The 19,593-nt window shown below is 41.2% G+C and overlaps 1 protein-coding gene across 1 annotated transcript in view; it reads left to right on the top strand.

Moving 5' to 3' along the window:
• Positions 1-845: 845 nt before the first annotated feature.
• dok6 (docking protein 6) overlaps positions 846-19,593 on the top strand; it is a 65,194-nt gene continuing 46,446 nt past the window's right edge. Inside the window, exons 1-2 of the mRNA XM_061266251.1 lie at positions 846-1,114; positions 2,219-2,235. Coding sequence (XP_061122235.1) covers positions 1,040-1,114; positions 2,219-2,235 — 92 coding nt within the window. The 5' untranslated portion in view covers positions 846-1,039. The remainder of the gene's footprint in view (positions 1,115-2,218; positions 2,236-19,593) is intronic.

The following is a 19,593-nucleotide window of genomic DNA, read 5'->3' on the forward strand; positions in this document are numbered from 1 at the left end:
CCCAAACCATAATTCAACAAACTGAGGCTCTCACTCTACTGACATCAAATTTGTCTTCCGCGCATTTATTTGAGGTGCTTTTTGATTGCTTGTCCGCAGAATTGTGTCTGTAGAAGCCGCATGGGCAAGCGCTTTGCCGTCTTGCTTTGTGGACAATTCATGTGATCATTTAATAGGGCGCTGGACTATCTGCTTCTATTATTGGGGAAATCAAACAACATCAGTTCAAGGCAACCTAATAATGAAACGAAAAACAGTCCTCGTGCGCACACACACACAGGCAGTCGAAAATTGCATTTGCCTATTAGCAACCTGTCTGGCAAAAAATATGGAAATGATATTCAGATGCATACAGGCAAGAACAGCACAAAGCAGCGTGTTACAAATTAGCTGCAACTCAAAGCTCTTTTATACATTTGCATATTTCCTTTCATTATGGATTTGACTGAAGTCTAAAAATGTATATTCTATATTTATATATATATATATGAAATGAAATATATATATATATATAATAAATGGAATACAAAATATAATATGCAATATATGCAACATACTATTAATATATAACAATATATAGTAATGTATTTTCGGATACATCGTAAATATTAGAATGATTAGATAGAATAGAAATAAATTAATTACACAATTAAACTGTTGCCCCCCTCCCCCCATCCACTTCTGTGTCCCAGATGGTGCAGTCCAGTATTCACACGGGCGCCCCTGCTCCAATTGAATCGGCTGACAAATGGTATCTCCCTGCCTCCCTCACTCCCTCCCTCCTTCTCAACCTCTTCCCATCTCTCTCTCCTCCCTCCCCTCGCCAAATGGACAGCACCGCTGAAGCCGGGCAGCGTGAAAGCGCTGACACGGGCGCAGGTTGCACGCTGCTCGCTTCTCCTCCTACCGGATGTTTCACAGACAGAACCTCGAGTGAGACGTTTGGCATCACGCAGGCAAGCGACAAAAAGACAAAGGTTTCTTTCTTTCATTTTTTTTCACACCCTTCCTACTCGCATCCGCTGGGAATCCCTCCACCATGGCTTCCAACTTCAACGACATAGTCAAACAGGGATACGTGAGGATACGGAGTAAGAAACTGGGGGTGAGTACTGTAGCACTTGCTGACGAGGAGGAGGAGGAGGATGAAGATGTGCTCAAGCATCAGGGGCATCTGGGTTGGAAATTGGGCTTTAATTGCTCCTCCGTAGGGCTTCCTGCTGTGAGGTCTTCTAGAGGAGATTGGAGCAAATATCCCTCATATCGATGTTGTATTTAGGATGATTAACTGTAGAATGTCGACAGCGGAAATTTTACAATTCAGTAAGTTTACCGACTGCATGTGTCAGGTATGAGGATATTTTAGAAGATCTTATAAAGTATACATCAGTTTTCCCTGTCAGGGGGCATTTCAGTTTGAGTCCTCGACGGGCCATACTGCATTAAAAGATGATCTCGCCAACAATTAAGAGCATGTTGATGTTTTTAGGATTCTTTTTTTTCTCCACACTTCCTCTGAGGTTTTATTTGTTTGTAGACATAAATAGCGAGCCTGATTAATTTTTCAGCCATAAAATATGATATTGTCGCTGTTGCGTTTTAAGGTGGAAGTTTTGTATATTCAGCTCGTACAAGTGAAGGGCAATTAAAATCAAGTGCAGAAGTCTCAATGTGTTTGAATGGCAGCACGGTGGTCTCATGTTTATTACATCCGTCCCAACGTTCTCATGTATAAGGTTCAAATCTGTTGTTTTTCACAAAAACTCCAGCTCCATCCTTTTTTTTTTAATTTATCCATATTAAATAAATTGCTTCTAGGTGTGAATGGGAGAATTAACACTACAGTATAAAATATTACAAATTCTGCATCTTGTTTATTAATCACTCAATATTGTCTTTGTGAAGGCAGCTACAGTATTTCCCTGAATGGCCAGACAACCTCCTGCGCTTGCTAATAAGCGTAACATTTAAAGTCTGCTCATGTTCCATTTTGCACCACGGGCTACAGGTCTCATTAGCGAGGTCTAAGGTCATAATTACCGACCCGTCTTCATTGTCACGATAAAGCTCCATCCCTCGATGTATTAGCAAAGTAGATATGATGGACTCCAATGGTTTGATTACATCAATGAAAATGAATAACAAGCTATTGGATTAGAGCGGCCATATTGTGGGCCTTGCGTGGAGCCATCTGCTTTTGCTCATTATGATAACAAAGAGGTGCACCTTCCCTCTGTTGAGGTGTGATGATGGAAGCACACAGCTTCATACCTCCTTCTTAGGCTTTGATAGTTTGAACCTTTTTCTGCATGGAGTGAACGCAGAGCTATTTAGGAGCAGACAGCGTTGGCTGTTAACATGCAAATTGATGCGTATAAAGTTTTAGGGGATTTGATTTGAGATTGCCACCATGCTTCCCACTCTCTTGGCTGCTTAGCGTGTAGCACGATGGAGATGAAGTTTTGTTGAGATGGCCTCGGAGGACCCCTGGCATATTTACATGGGAATGCTTAGGAGAGCTATTTTACACAGAGATCCTGCAAAATTATTTTGTTGACGGAGATCCTGCAAAATCATTTTGTTGAGGGGTTAACAGAGGGTTTGGACAATTTCAAGCTTAAAAAATTGGCTCTAAAAAATTAAAAATCTATTAATTTACTTAGCAAATATTAATCGATTAATTTTGATCGTTTTCGATTAACCGATTATTTTCTGACTATGTCTGTGACAATAATACACATGTGGATTGAAAGCAGACAGCTGAATTAATAAGCAAAATAAAAATGAATATTTCTTCCTAGATTGTTGATCAGGAACAATAATGATTCATGTATTTGTATATTATTTACGTATTTATACATTTATTATTGAAACATTGCAAAAAATGTTGATTTACTATTTTGGGCAAATAATTGTAAATATTCCTAGCCACGTTTGGAGAAAATGAGAATAAAATCCCAGAAAGGTCCCGGGTGTTTTTGTTTTAAATATCACATTTCAAGGCAGTTGACCATCTAATCCTCCCACCGTGCTCTCTAATGTAATGCTGTGCCATTCAGAATGTGTTCAAATTTTATTTAGTTATTTATTCTCTCATCAGAAACAACCCATGAGGTGTCACGACGATGAATGAAAATACATGGAATCATCAGCATATCGCCTTTTAAATTTGTGACATTGCATTCACGTCAGCTATTTGCAGAGCAAAGTCGTGCACGGCCACGTGAAATGAAAATGTGTCAGGCATGCCGACGTCTCCATCACCGTTGCCATGATGCCTTAATTAATCTTGATAAATGTTTAATTAGCATGCGCATAAAAATGCACTTGATTCTTAATCAGTCCCCACCGCTGCTGCTGAGATTGCAACGCTCGACTTTCTGCTACTTTTTCCGCCAACTTGGGAATTCTTTCCTGATGACGGGTCGTTTTTCCCGCCCTGTGTTTATTCTTTCATTTATCCGGGCAGCTGTTTTGTTGCATGATGCACTTGCATCCATCCATCTACGGCAGGGGGGGCCAATTCCGGTCTTGCATATTTTCTATGTCACCCTGTTGCAGCACACCTGATTCAAATGGTCAGATAATTAGCAAGGTCTGGATAACAATCTTGATCATTTGAATCAGGTGTGTTGCAGCAGGGAGACCTATAAAACATGCAGGACACCAGCCTTCGAGGACCGGAATTGCCCACCCCTGATCTACGGCCTACGAGCGGTGATTAAGGCTCTGCGGCGGCGCTAGCTTGTTAAGGCTGTAATTTGGAACGCAGATGAGATTTGCAGCTTTAGAAAAAAGACGATTTTCATGCTTTGCATTTTTAAGGAAAATTATAACCTGTTTTTTTAACAAAATTTTCGTGAATGAGAAAAACTTGAGCATTTGGACAGACTGAAATGATGAAAATAATAAATTAATGTCCAGTTTTGAATAAAAGGATGAGAATGAATTTTTTACAAGTTCCCCTTGAATTCCATGACTTTGCTCACGCTACAAATTGGCGCAGGCAGGGAAGTTGCCATAGCAGCAGTTTTGGCTGAGCTTATTGATTGGCTCATGTGTGAAGGTGGAGGTCACGAAGTCAATGCCGTATTCCGCCCGCCATTTCTTTTCACCAACTCGATTGGCGACATTAGCCGACTTTCTTTGTCTCTTAGTGAGCGGAGGAGACAATAGTGCAGTATTCTCCAACGCACCGTCGGTCTCACACATGCTGGTTCTTCCCCTCCCCCTCCCTCCCCCATCTCACCCGCCGTACACCCCACGTTTCACAGCCTCTGATCTCTGCTATTTTATCTGTCCTGCTCTTTTCACCTTTATCCCCCTCCTCACCTTTCTGTCCTTCACTGCTTTACAGACAGCCCAAAAGCATCCTATTCATCACCTCACACTGCACCTTCCATAACCTCAACGGGCTCCCCCCCTCCCCTGATACACTGCACACCCACACACACACACAGAGGCAATTTGGCACGGCTCAACAGTGAAGAATTGGCACACGCATGCATCCAGCAAACAAGAAAACAACCTACTGCTAGAGGACAGTGTATAGATTCTCAATCTTAATCGCCTGGCTCCGTAGTGTGTACTTTTTCCTTTGCTACATATCTTGGCCACCAGATACAAAAACAAGTAAATGGGAACCCCCCAAACAACCACCCACCCCACTGAACATTTAATTTGGCAATGACACAGCAGAACTCGCAAACAAGTGATGCTATCAGCGTTGCAAACGCGCCGATGACCTTTGCGTCGTTTGACTTGCAGTCCAGGTACTCGTTTGCTGGGTTTAGCTCAGGGGTGGGCAAACTACGGCCCGCGGGCCACATCCGGCCCACGGGACCGTTTAATCCTGCCCGCCAACCCTGAACAAATTGTATTATTAAACTTTTTTTTTTGGTCATTTTGCCTGCAATGACTGCGTCTTCCCAGTAGATGGCGAAGCGCTCGCCTGCGCATTTACTACCGGAAGCCGTGTCAGAAAGCTCGGTGCATACTCACAAGTGCGTGTACGTACTCAGTAGTACGGACTTGGCGCACTCTCGCTCTATTCGTATCAGTCCCGAATTTAGAACGTGGGCTTTGACGACAGCATTCTTATAATTCGTGCGCTGAGCTTTCAGATGCAGTTTTGCGCTAAAGCCACCCACAAACTTTCCCCTGGAATCCTTCCATTAAAATGAGTGGCCCGAAAAAAAGAAGTGAGTGCCGAATGTTAAAAAAGAATGGCCAATTTGGCTCGACGTACGCGACGTGACGTTCAGCCACATCAACATCAACCCGTCATAGATCAAGGTAAACGGACCAACACCTCGGATCTCGCCTAAGAATTGCCACAACAAATTTTACTCCAGACTATGACGCACTAGCAAAAAAGGGAGACCAAAAACACTGTTCCCACTGAAAATGAACGGGAGGCTCTCAAGTTTATTGTAAAAAAATGCATTTTGAATATGATTTGTACACATAGCAGGGATTGAAACTAGCGACCATTCTCATTTTCAAACAATGCAGGATGCTCAAGGACATTGATGCACCACCTATTTGCGACTAATCTTAACCTGTAAAGTTCTTAAGGCTTACTTTAAGGAAGTGTTTTGCGTTTCCTCACCTCTGTTACCAGGTGTTTGCGAGTTAAAACTCTGCTCTGATTTTCAGATACCCCTCACCGTGTTGCTGTTTTGATTACTTTATTTGGATGTATGCTTTCACCGATTCTTCAAGATGATATATTTGGTCAGAATGTTTGCCGTTTGATGTGATCTCATAAGATAAACATCTTTCATTAATCTGACCTGCAGGCACTGAAGTGATGGAGATTGTTATTCATAATAACAGTGTCGTATTTTACGAGAATCACTGATAGCAGTTTTTTAGTGAATTATTATTTTTTTAATGCTGTTAATAAATGCATTTGTTTTCAAAAAACTTGTTTGGAATATCCATGCTTTACTACCTACTAAAGGCCAAGATCTTTTATGCAATGACCTTTACAGGTCGCTTATATGACGTCACACAACGCCTACGTCCATCTGCTCCTGGTCCGGCCCTCCGGTCCAAATTTAGAACCCAGTTCGGCCCGCGAGTCAAAAAGTTTGCCCACCCCTGTTGTAGAACAATAAGAATATAATGCCGATCACAGCGTATTCCGTGTCTGAAACATAATATTCTGACATACTGAGTGAAAGCATTAAAGAAGAAGAAAAAAAAAGGTTTAAAGTCAACTGTTTTGGCCTGAGTAGGGCTTGCTTGCAAAAGAAGTTAAAACATTTTTGTAAATGTGTTCACTCCATGCAGTTTGTGTCAAACAAACAAGAAATGTATCAATTGTATTGTCCATGTTTTGCATATTGTGAGGAGTTTTGGAAAGCTGTCAGAGGTATAAGAATTGGTATTATGACATCAAATAAATAAATATCTGGCTTTTAAAACGTTTTGCGCATCATATGGTGCAGATTATTTATTTATACACACACACACATACACACACACATGCACACGCACACGCATTTATATATATATATATATATATATATATATATATATATATATATATATATATACACACACACACACACACACACGCACACACACACACACACACACACACACGCACACACCGTATTTTCCGCCCTATAAGGCGCACCTAAAAACCTACATTTTTATCAAAAGTCGACAGTGCGCCTTATATATGGATCAAGTGATGAATTTGTTGATCCATACTGGTTGTACACAGTGCTCTGCCAAAATGTTTTAGTACGTTTTAGTACGACTAGTAAATTACAAGGTCGCATCGCTTCCCAACATTACGGTAACTGCGAGGCTATTTCATTTCAAAATAGGCTGCTCTGTTAATGTTTCGAGTAAATCTCGGATCGATATGGAAGGGAAACATAGGTAAGTAGTACCAATGCGTTAGATCGGACTTTAGTCAGTTCTGATCATTTTATAGGAGATCGTTTGAGAAACACGATTGTTTACACTTTGCTGAGGCTCATGGGAGATTGCGAGCTGGGGCTCATAGGAAATTGCGGATGGCTAATGCTATAACGATAGCTGCTATACGCGCAAGGCTATTTCATGTCAAAATAGGCTGCTCCGTTCATGTTTCGAGTAAATCTACGGATCGATATGGAAGGGAAACATAGGTAAGTACCGTAATTTCCGCCCTATTAGGCGCACCGGGGTATAAGGCGCACCTTCAATGAACGGCCCATTTTAAAACTTTGTCCATATATAAGGCGCACCGGCCTATAAGGCGCATAAAATAGAAGCTTTACTGCAACAAACTGAGGTTGACTAGGATTGCGGTATGCACCCACTAGCCAATAACCAACAATGTTTGTTTGTCTCTGTGTGCCCTGCGATTGGCTGGCAACCGCTTCAGGGTGTCCCCCGCCTACTGCCCGATGACGGCTGGGATAGGCTCCAGCACGCCCGCGACCCCCGTGGGGACTAAGCGGTACAGAAAATGGATGGATGGATATATATATATATATATAAAAAAAATAATAATAATAAATTCCCCTCTCACCCTCCGCGGGTGGTCTCCCACTTCAAGCTCGGGTCCTCTACCAGAGGCCTGGGAGCTTGAGGGTTCTGCGCAGTATTTTGGCTGTTCCTAGCACTGCACTCTTCTGGACTGAGATGTCTGATGTTGTTCCTGGAATCTGCTGTAGCCACTCCTCCAGTTTGGGGGTCACTGCCCCAAGTGCCCCAGTGACCACGGGCACCACCGAGGCCTTCACTTTCCAGGCCTTCTCAAGCTCTTCTTTGAGGCCCTGGTATTTCTCTAGCTTCTCAAGTTCTTTTTTCCTGATGTTGCCATCGCTTGGTATTGCTATATCCACTACAACGGCCTTCTTCTGCTGTTTGTCCACCACCACAATGTCCGGTTGGTTCGCCATCACCATCTTGTCAGTCTGGATCTGGAAGTCCCACAGGATCTTGGCTCGCCCGTTCTCTGCCACCTTAGGGGGTGCTTCCCACTTTGAACTTGGGGCTTCCAGTCCATACTCTGCACAGATGTTCCTGTACACTATGCCAGCCACTTGGTTATGACGTTCCATGTATGCTTTCCCTGCTAGCATCTTACACCCTGCTGTTATGTGCTGGACTGTCTCAGGGGCCTCTTTGCACAGCCTACACCTTGGGTCTTGTCTGGTGTGGTAGATCTTGGCCTCTGTTGCTCTGGTGTTCAGAGCCTGTTCCTGTGCAGCCATGATGAGTGCCTCTGTGCTATCCTTCAGTCCAGCTTTTTCCAGCCATTGGTAGGATTTCTTGATGTCAGCCACTTCACTTATCTGCCGATGGTACATCCCATGTAGGGGTTTGTCCTCCCATGATGGTGTCTCTAGCCACTCTTCCTCTGTTTGTGTATATATATATATATATATATATATATATATATATATATATATATATATATATATATATATATATATATAAATAATGCATGCGTGTCGACATGCGTGTCTACATATGTTTATAAATGTGTTTATAAATGTGTGTGTGTGTGTGTGTGCGTGCGTGTGCGTGCGTGCGTGTGCGCGTGTGTGCGCGTGTGTGTGCGTGTGCAGAACTTGGTGTTGAATGGTCTGAGGAGTTGGGGTGGTGGTGAACGTTAGGGTGACACAAATGGCTGGAAGGTGAAGAGGTCGGTAACATATTTCTGAAATGCACAGATTTGTCAGAAGTGTCTATACCAGGGGTGGGCAAACTACGGCCCGCGGGCCACATCCGGCCCACGGGACCGTTTAATCCGGCCCGCCAACCCTGAATAAATTGTATTATTAAACATTTTCTTTGGTCGTATTGCCTGCAATGACTGCGTTTCCCCAGTAGATGGGGAACCGCTCGCCTGCGCATTTACTACCGGAAGCTGTGTCAGAAAGCTCGGTGCACACTCACAAGTGCGTGTACTCAGTAGTACGGACATGGCGTACTTGCGCTCTATTTGTATCAGTCCCGAATTTAGAGCGTGGGCTGTGACGACAGCATTCTTGTAATTCGCGCGCTGAGCTTTCAGATGCAGTTTTGCGCTAAAGCCACCCACAAACCTTCCCCTGGAATCCTTCCATTAAAATGAGTCGCCCAAGGAAAAGCAAGGTGGACACAGTGCCGAGTGTTTAAAAGAGAGTGGCCAATTTGGCTCGACGTACGCGACGTGACGTTCAGCCACATGAACGTCAACATCAACCCGTGACAGATCGAGGTAAACGGACCACCACCTCGGTCCTCTCCTAAGAATTGCCACAACAAATTTTACTCCAGACTATGACGCACCAGCAGAAAAGGGAGACCAACAACACTGTTACCACTGAAAATGAAGAGGAGGCATTTTGAATATGATTTGTACACATAGCAGGGATTGAAACTAGCAACCATTCTCATTTCCAAACAATGCAGGATGCTCAAGGATGTACGCGACGTGACGTTCAGCCACATCAACATCAACCCGTCACAGATCGAGGTAAACGGACCAACACCTCGGATCTCTCCTAAGAATTGCCACAACAAATTTTACTCCAGACTATGACGCACTAGCAAAAAAACGAGACCAACAACACTATTCCCACTGAAAATGAAGGGGAGGCTCTCAAGTTTGTTGTAAAAAAAAATGCATTTTGAATATGATTTGTACACATAGCAGGGATTGAAACTAGCGACGATTCTCATTTTCAAACAATGCAGGATGCACCACCTGTTTGCGACTAATCTTAACCTGTAAAGTTCTTAAGGCTTACTTTAAGGAAGTGTTTCCCGTTTCCTCACCTCTGTTACCAGGTGTTTGCGAGTTAAAACTCTGCTCTGATTTTCAGATACCCCTCACCGTGTTGCCGTTTTGATTATTTTATTTGGGTGTATGCTTTCACCGATTCTTCAAGATGATATATTTGCTCAGAATGTTTGCCGTTTGATGTGATCTCATAAGATAAACATCTTTCATTAATCTGACCTGCAGGCACTGAAGTGATGGAGACTGTTATTCATAATAACAGTGTCGTATATTATGAGAATCACTGATAGCAGTTTTTTTAGTGAATTATTATTATTTTTTTAATGCTGTTAATAAATGCATTTGTTTTCAAAAAACTTGTTTGGAATATCCATGCTTTACTACCTACTAAAGGCCAAAATCTTTTATGCAATGACCTTTACAGGTCGCTTATATTACTTCACACAAACACTACGTCCATCTGCTCCTGGTTCGGCCCTCCGGTCAAAATTTATAACTCAGTTCGGCCCGCGAGTCAAAAAGTTTGCCCACCCCTGGTTTAGCTTCATCGGGCTGGATTGCAAAAAGGTCATGTGTTGAATATCTCCTCACAATTTGGTCCAATCTGGTTTACAGTCGCAACAGTTTTTTGTTTTTTTTTAAATCACGTTTCAACATTACAGATGATTAGCCCATAAGCCAGTTTTCATATTTCACAAAGACAACCAAAGGAAGATAGGTTTGAAAATTAAAATTGAATTGATTATTAATGGATTTATCATCGTTTACATCTGCATCACATTGCACTTATTTCTCCCACACAATTCCTCACTCCCACTAAGCATACCAAGAAATGCAAATTCATGACAACTCATCATTAATAATCACAAATAAGACAAATTTTGTCCCTTTTGGGCCACTGTACATTTTATATTATACCTAGTCACCAGGGCCGGATGGGAGATTTCTTTCAGGTCAGGAGTCAGTTATGTAACCAGGCCACCCTGCCCTTCGTGCATGTTCACACCCACACTTAATTCATGGGCACAAGCAAAACGCATTTGTGCGCACACAATCATTCTTTGGGTTTGGTTGTGGGTGGTACCGGAAAAACAAATCAAAATCTCTAGAATGAGGCCGAGGAAAATAATCAAAAGGTCTCTCTGAGTCTGACTGTCTGTCTCTGTCCTGAGTTGGCCTTTCCCTTGCACTGCTCCCTGGACTTGCCAGTATACTCTGCATCTGCTGGGAGTGTCAGAACAACCAGCATAATAATTATATTATCGACAAGAACACATTTAATCAATATCAAAAGAATGATATGGGTAAATATATGCTTTTTCCCCCCAAATGTTTCATGCATAGTCATAGTCTATTCCAGTGGTGGCCAACCCGGCCAAAATGGCAAGGAAATAATGCACAGCTAAACGAATATATGACGATGAACACAGGACGTTTTTCACAGAGTTAAAGTTGTTTTTTGTTGAACGCAATGGCAAGTCATTCTGCCTGATATGTCGGACGTCATTAGCGCATTTAAAAGCTTCAAATGTTCAGCGCCACTTCAGCTCACTTCGTGCCAATATCGATAAGGACTTTGCAAAAGGGGCGGAGTTTTGGAAGTTTGGACACTTTGAAAGGTCAGGCAGAAAAATAGGTACAGTTTTTCAAAAAAATTACGAAGCACTCAGAGACTGTCACAGTTGCATTGTTTCAACTGGCTTGGAACATTGCACGGGCTAAAAAGCCATACAATGAAGTGGAGTTTGTTAAAAGATGCCTCAGTGACGTTATTGAAATCTTGTCTCCTGAAAACGACAAGCTAAAACGAATGGTCTGTCCCGCCACACATAGTAAGTGAAAAAACTTATTATTTTTTTGTTTGTGGAATTTGTTGAACTGAGAGTTTGTCTGTGTGAGACAATGCACACAATGTTCATTGTTGAAAATGTGGTCTGTGGTTTTAGTACTGTAGGAGTCAATTTGTCATTATCATGTTGGTGCGTGACATAATAATGTCACACACTAAATTTGGCTGAGCAGAGGTGTGTGTGTGTGTGTGTGTGTGTGTGTGTGTGTGTGTGTGTGTGTGCGTGCGTGTGTGTGCGTGTGTGTGTGCGAGTGTGTGTGTGTGGGGGGGTGTTTATGTGTGCTCATGTGTATGATGTGGCTCTTTGCGATGACACAGTAAAAAATGTTGCTCTTAGTCTCTGACTGGTTGGCCACCCCTGGTCTATTCAATCCCATGCATTGATAGATGACTGTCTGTTCTTTACCTGTCAGCTGCTCTGATCTAGTTCTGGGCCTACTGTCTGAAGCACCAAAACTGGCAATATTTCCACCTTTGCATAGGAAACATATACATATATTTTGATATTACCGTTTTTTTCCATGTATAATGCGCCCCCATGTATAATACGCACCCTAAAAATTGCATGTTGATGCTGGAAAAAAGCCTGTACCCATGTATAATACGCACCCAAATTTTGACTCCTACTTAAGTCCATAAACGTAAAATTATTTCAGAAAAAAGATCATCTTTGGGAACAACCGGATGTTATTCTGCCGGTCAGTATCACTGTGCATGCGCTAGCAAACTCAATAGCGAAGAAATGTTTCGGATTTGTGTAGGGTACATTGTGACAGCAAACGAGCAGGTGATCGAGCAAGCGTCTGATACGAGAGCATTGTGTTTGTATGGAGCGTGTTTGAAGGGAACAGCAGAGAAGAAAGCGCACCTGTAATGGCGGCCTCCATATCATATCCGGATAAAAATAATAATAATAATAAAAAAAAAAAAAAACTTATTTTTTGTACCTATGTATAATGGGCACCCGAGATTTTAGAGCAATAAATTAGTTAAATTTTGCGCATTATACATGGAAAAAAAAACGGTAATTTAGCCAGGGCCAGTTACAAAGTTTAGAGGAATGTGCCAGAAAGAAAGAATAACAAATGACTCTTCAACTTACAAAATCATACGGAAGAGGATTAGGGCCAGTGAAGAAAAAAAAAAAAAAAACGAAGGGTGACAGGATTCTGACTTTTTTTCTCAGAATTCTGACTTTATTCTCAGAATTCTGACTTTAGTCAGAATTCCCAATTTCTGACTTTAAACTCAGAATTCTGACTTTATTTTTCAGAATTCTGACTTTAAAGTCGGAATTCTGACTTTATTCTCAGAATTCTGCTTGATTAAGTCATCCAAATCCGGCTTTTCAGGCACTGGTTGAGTTGCACCCTCCATCAGTCACATTATCTGCACAACAAAGTAAAAACAATTACATTTTGTCAAACACAACAGTGGGAATTTTGAAAACATGACTTTATGACAGTATGCCACGCCATAAATAAAGAAATAATAAAGATAGATAAATAAAGAGTTCTGAGAATAAAGTCAGAATTCTGAGAATAAAGTCAGAATTCCGACTAAAGTCAGAATTCTGAGAATAAAGTCAGAATTTTGAGTTTAAAGTCAGAAATTGGGAATTCTGACTTTAAAGTCAGAAATTATTCTGACTTTAAAGTGGGAATTCTGACTTTAAAGTCAGAAATCTGAGAATAAAGTCAGAATTCTCACTTTAAAGTCAGAATTCTGAGAAAAAAGTCAGTTTGTAAACCCTTCGTTTTTTTCTTCTTCACTGGCCCTAATCCTCTTCCGTAGTAGCAAGTGACAAGCACGCCCGGACTGATTTTTTTTTTCTCTTTAAGTCTGCCGGTGCGGCGGCGCGCCTATCAGAGAGATAGGCCAGGCCACTCGGGCCAGGAGCATGTGAGGAGGGAGAGACGATTGGTTTATATCAATTAACACCCGCCCCCACAGTCCGTATCAACCACACAGAGCGCGTGAGAAGGAAGGGGTGTGTTACTATGTCAGGTGCCGTCTGCTGTAGCTAGCGAGCGGTAGAGATGGGCGATACCAATGATTTTGGATTCGATCAGATACCAAGTATTTCCTGCCCCAAAATACCCGATATTGATCCGATATGATACCGGAAGTGTACATGAATTATTAACCTTTTTAGAAAAACATTAATGGAAGATGCATATTAATAGTACAACTTTGATTAAAAGGAGCTGTTCTTTACTTTTTTTTCTCTCTCTCTCTGTTGTTGTGAAAAAGTTTTGTCTTTTAGTATATTGTAAAAAGAGACATGGTACCAACAGAGATGCAGGGCTTAATCGTCATGAGCAGCAAAACTATCAATTTGTAAAGCCACTGGATACTTACATTTAATATTGTAATACTTTAGTGTTGTTTATAGGAAGTGGAGTTACAAATAAAATGTATGGCGTTCGACCACAAATTGAAAAGGGGAAAACTTTATTTTCAAATGACTGACTAAAGCGCAGTAATTATTGCTTCAAATAGCACATCAACCACAAATGCTTACGATTTTTGGTTAGCACATGATACCTGGATATGTCTTGCCTTTCTGAAACGCTGCTTCTAAGGTACTTTGGTACCTTAGCCTCGGTGTGGCTGCAGGGTTTTCCGTCGCTGCCTTAGTGTCTGCGGCACGTTTCAACTGCAGCTCTTCATGAACCGTGGGGTGAATTTTACTTAAATGTTTTGTTAGGTTTGTGGTGTTGCCACAATATTTAATCGTTTTGTGACATATTTCACATCTTGCCTCGTTGTTATTAACTAAAATATAATACCTCCAAACCAGACTTCTCTTACGTTCGGACTGGGCCGTCGCCGTGGCCATGCTTGTTTGTGTTTGGATTGGAACGGGAGCCGGAGGAGGAGGGCTTGGCTTGTGAGAAAAGGGGGCGGGAGCAGAGCAGGACATGCCGGTGCAGCAGGCGGAAGGAAAAGTAGTGCTAGCATGAGTGCAAGTCGTCAAATTGGAGCAGAAAAAAATGAGGAAAAATATAATTAAATAATTGTAAGTATCGGTATTTTAGCTAGGGAGATCGATACTAAAAATGAGCAGTCTGGATCGATATATCGATATTTTGGTATTGATCCGCCCATCCCTAGCGAGCGGTGCAAGTGACGATAATGGACTTCGAACGTGGTAAAATGAAGAGGAAAGGCGGGGGGACGCGGCCAAATGCAGAAAAGTTAGGATTTGTTCAGCCCCCCCCCACACACACTCACGGTGCCATTAAAAACTGTTTTTTTTTCTTCACTGGCCCTAATCCTCTTCCGTAACTTGCAGATATTTATTTTTTGTGTGCAAACAAAACCACATTATTATTTTTTATGACTCACATCAGAGCTCATACGACTGTGTGGCTGATAAAAACATGGCTGTTATTGTGTGAAGGCGAAGGCCTTCACACATATGTTATTCTACTTTTTTCACTTTATTATTGTGTGAAGGCGAAGGCCTTCACACATATGTTATTCTACTCCATTCACTTTATTATTATTGTGTGAAGGCGATGGCCTTCACACATATGTTATTCTACTCCATTTACTTTATTATTATTATTATTGTGTGAAGGCGAAGGCCTTCACACATATGTTATTCTACTCCATTTACTTTATTATTATTGTGTGAAGGCGAAGGCCTTCACACATATGTTATTCTACTCCATTTACTTTATTATTATTATTATTATTATTATTATTATTCTATTTTATTCTCCTCACTTTTTTGTCCCGTTTCATCTTTCACATAATTCATCCGATTCACTCCATTCCACTTTTCACATATTCCAAATATTCAGGAAAGGGTGGCTTGTATTTTTCTCATTCCGAAAATTTTCCGATTCCGCAAAATTCCCAAAATTCCGACAAATTTTTCCCCATCCATTCTTAATGGCACATTCGACATTTCACAAAATTTCGTTTTTCACCTCTAACTTCTACATTTTTCGACCGATTCAACCCATTCCACATTTATTCCCCTTATTCACCTTATGCTTCCCACATTCACTCCCATTCACCCCCACTTCCACTATGCTTCCCACATTCACTCCCATTCACCCCCACTTCCACTATGCTTACACAATTCAACCCTTGACCCCCAATTCCAGTGTGGCGGCCATCTTGGATGACCCTGAAGTGCCCCCAATGAACCCAGAATGAACCGGAAGTGCCCCAAATCAAACCGAAAGTGACCCCAAATAGACCGGAAGTGACCTCAGGTAAACCGGAAGTGACCCCAAATCAAACCGGAAGTGACCCCAAATGTACCGGAAGTGACCTTTTTAGACCGGAAATGACCCCTAATAAACCGGAAGTGACCTCAGACGAACCGGAAGTGACCCAAATAAACCGGAAGTGACCCCAAATAAACCGGAAGTGACCCCAAATAGACCGGAAGTGAGCTCAGGTAAACCGGAAGTGACCCCAAATCAAACCGGAAGTGACCCCAAATGTTCCGGAAGTGACCTTTTTAGACCGGAAATGACCCCTAATAAACCGGAAGTGACCTCAGACGAACCGGAAGTGACCCAAATTAAACCGGAAGTGACCCAAATAAACCGGAAGTGACCCCAAATAGACCGGAAGTGACCTCTGGTAAACCGGAAGTGACCCCAAATCAAACCGGAAGTGACCCCAAATGAACCGGAAGTGACCTTTTTAGACCGGAAGTGACCCCAAATAAACCGGAAGTGACCTCAGCTAAACCGGAAGTGACCTGTATTAAACCGGAAGTGTCCCAAATAAACCAGAAGTGACCCAAATTAGACCGGAAATGACCCGAATCAAGCCGGAAGTGACCTTATTTCAACACTAAGTGCCCCAAATAGCTACATTTGCGCTAACGTCTTCGTTTTTTGTCCGATTTAACCCGTTTCAACATTTTTACCCCAAAAGTGAACCTCCTGAGGCCGTTTTTTTTGGTTTTGTTCCAAATTTAGAAAGATTTTGGCGCAATTGCTTTTTTTTATTTTCCCATTCATTCTCTATGGGGATTCAACATTTGCTCTAACTTCTACATTTTTTAAGTGATTCAACCCGTTCCAACTTTCAACTGTTCATCTTTTGCCTACCTATTCCACAACTTCCCACTTACCAACAATTCCAAATTTAAAATTCAACCAAATTCTCCAAAATTTCTTTTTTCTACTCTAACTTCTACATTTTTCTACCGACTCAACCCATTCCAACTTTCAACTGTTCATCTTTTGCCTACCTATTCCACAACTTCCCACTTACCAAATATTCCAAACTTTCAATTTTGAAATTCACCACAAATTCTCCAAATATTCTACATTTCTCAAGTAATTCAACACGTTTCAACATCGTTCGGCAGCATTCCCCGAAAAAGTTATTCATACATTTCGCCTTCACACGCAATTTCTCCAGAAATTGCAAAATTCTAGTTATTATTATTCTTCTATTTTATTCTCCTCACTTTTTTGTCCCGTTTCATCTTTCACATAATTCATCCGATTCACTCCATTCCACTTTTCACGTATTCCAAATATTCAGGAAAGGGGTGCTTGTATTTTTCTCATTCCGAAAATTTTCCGATTCCGCAAAATTCCCAAAATTCCGACAAATTTTTCCCCATCCATTCTTAATGGCACATTCGACATTTCACAAAATTTCGTTTTTCACCTCTAACTTCTACATTTTTCAACCGATTCAACCCATTCCAACTTTCAACTGTTCATCTTTTGCCTACCTATTCCACAACTTCCCACTTACCAAAAATTCCAAATTTTCAAATTTGAAATTCAACCGAAATTCTCTCAAATTCCGTTATTCCACTCTAATTTCTACATTTTTCAACCGATTCAACCCGTTCCAACTTTCAACTGTTCATCTTTTGCCTACCTATTCCACAACTTCCCACTTACCAAAAGTTCCAAATTTTCAAATTTGAAATTCAACCAAAATTCTCTCAAATTCCGTTGTTCCACTCTAATTTCTACATTTTTCAACCGATTCAACCCGTTCCAACTTTCAACTGTTCATCTTTTGCCTACCTATTCCACAACTTCCCACTTACCAAAAATTCCAAATTCTCAAATTTGAAATTCAACCAAAATTCTCTAAAATTTCGTTTTTCTACTCTAATTTCTACATTTTTCGACCGATTCAACCCGTTCCACATTTATTCCCCTTATTCACCTTATGCTTACCACATTCACTCCCATTCACCCCCACTTCCACTATGCTTCCCACATTCACTCCCATTCACCCCCACTTCCACTATGCTTACACAATTCAACCCTTGACCCCCAATTCCAGTGTGGCGGCCATCTTGGATGACCCTGAAGTGCCACCAATGAACCCAGAATGAACCGGAAGTGCCCCAAATCAAACCGAAAGTGACCCCAAATAGACCGGAGGTGACCTCAGGTAAACCGGAAGTGACCCCAAATCAAACCGGAAGTGACCCCAAATGTACCGGAAGTGACCATTTTAGACCGGAAATGACCCCTAATAAACCGGAAGTGACCTCAGACGAACCGGAAGTGACCCAAATTAAACCGGAAGTGACCCAAATTAAACCGGAAGTGACCCAAATAAACCGGAAGTGACCCCAAATAGACCGGAAGTGACCTCTGGTAAACCGGAAGTGACCCCAAATCAAACCGGAAGTGACCCCAAATGAACCGGAAGTGACCTATTTAGACCGGAAATGACCCCAAATAAACCGGAAGTGACCTCAGCTAAACCGGAAGTGACCTGTTTTAAACCGGAAGTGACCCAAATAAACCGGAAGTGACCCAAACTAGACCGGAAGTGACCCGAATCAAACCGGAAGTGACCTTATTTCAACACTGAGTGGCCCAAATAGCTACATTTGCGCTAACTTTTTCGTTTTTTGTCTGATTTAACCCGTTTCGACATTTTTACCCCAAAAGTGAACCTCCTGAGGCCGTTTTTTTTTTTTGTTCCAAATTTAGAAAGATTTTGGCGCAATTGCTTTTTTTTATTTTCCCATTCATTCTCTATGGGGATTCAACATTTGCTCTAACTTCTACATTTTTTAACTGATTCAACTCGTTCCAACTTTCAACTGTACATCTTTTGCCTACCTATTCCACAACTTCCCACTTACCAAAAATTCCAAATTCGAAATTCAACCAAATTCTCCAAAATTTCGTTTTTCTACTCTAATTTCTACATTTTTCAACCGATTCAACCCATTCCAACTTTCAACTGTTCATCTTTTGCCTACCTATTCCACAACTTCCCACTTACCAAAAATTCCAAACTTTCAAATTTGAAATTCACCACAAATTCTCCAAATATTCTACATTTCTCAAGTAATTCAACACGTTTCAACATCGTTCGGCAGCATTCCCCGAAAAAGTTATTCATACATTTCGCCTTCACACGCAATTTCTCCAGAAATTGCAAAATTCTAGTTGTGTGAAGGCGAAGGCCTTCACACATATGTTATTCTACTTTTTTCACTTTATTATTATTATTATTATATTTTATTCTCCTCACTTTTTTGTCCCGCTTCTTCTTTCACAAAATTCATCCGATTCACTCCATTCCACTTTTCACGTATTCCAAATATTCAGGAAAGGGTGGCTTGTATTTTTCTCATTCCGAAAATTTTCCGATTCCGCAAAATTCCCAAAATTCCGACAAATTTTTCCCCATCCATTCTTAATGGCACATTCGACATTTCACAAAATTTGGTTTTTCACCTCTAACTTCTACATTTTTCAACCGATTCAACCCATTCCAACTTTCAACTGTTCATCTTTTGCCTACCTATTCCACAACTTCCCACTTACCAAAAATTCCAAATTTTCAAATTTGAAATTCAACCAAAATTCTCTCAAATTCCGTTATTCCACTCTAATTTCTACATTTTTCAACCGATTCAACCCGTTCCAACTTTCAACTGTTCATCTTTTGCCTACACAACTTCCCACTTACCAAAAATTCCAAATTCTCAAATTTGAAATTCAACCAAAATTCTCTAAAATTTCGTTTTTCT

This window comes from Syngnathus typhle, linkage group LG19, assembly GCF_033458585.1.
Source record: "Syngnathus typhle isolate RoL2023-S1 ecotype Sweden linkage group LG19, RoL_Styp_1.0, whole genome shotgun sequence".
In the NCBI taxonomy this organism is placed as follows: Eukaryota; Metazoa; Chordata; class Actinopteri; order Syngnathiformes; family Syngnathidae; genus Syngnathus; species Syngnathus typhle.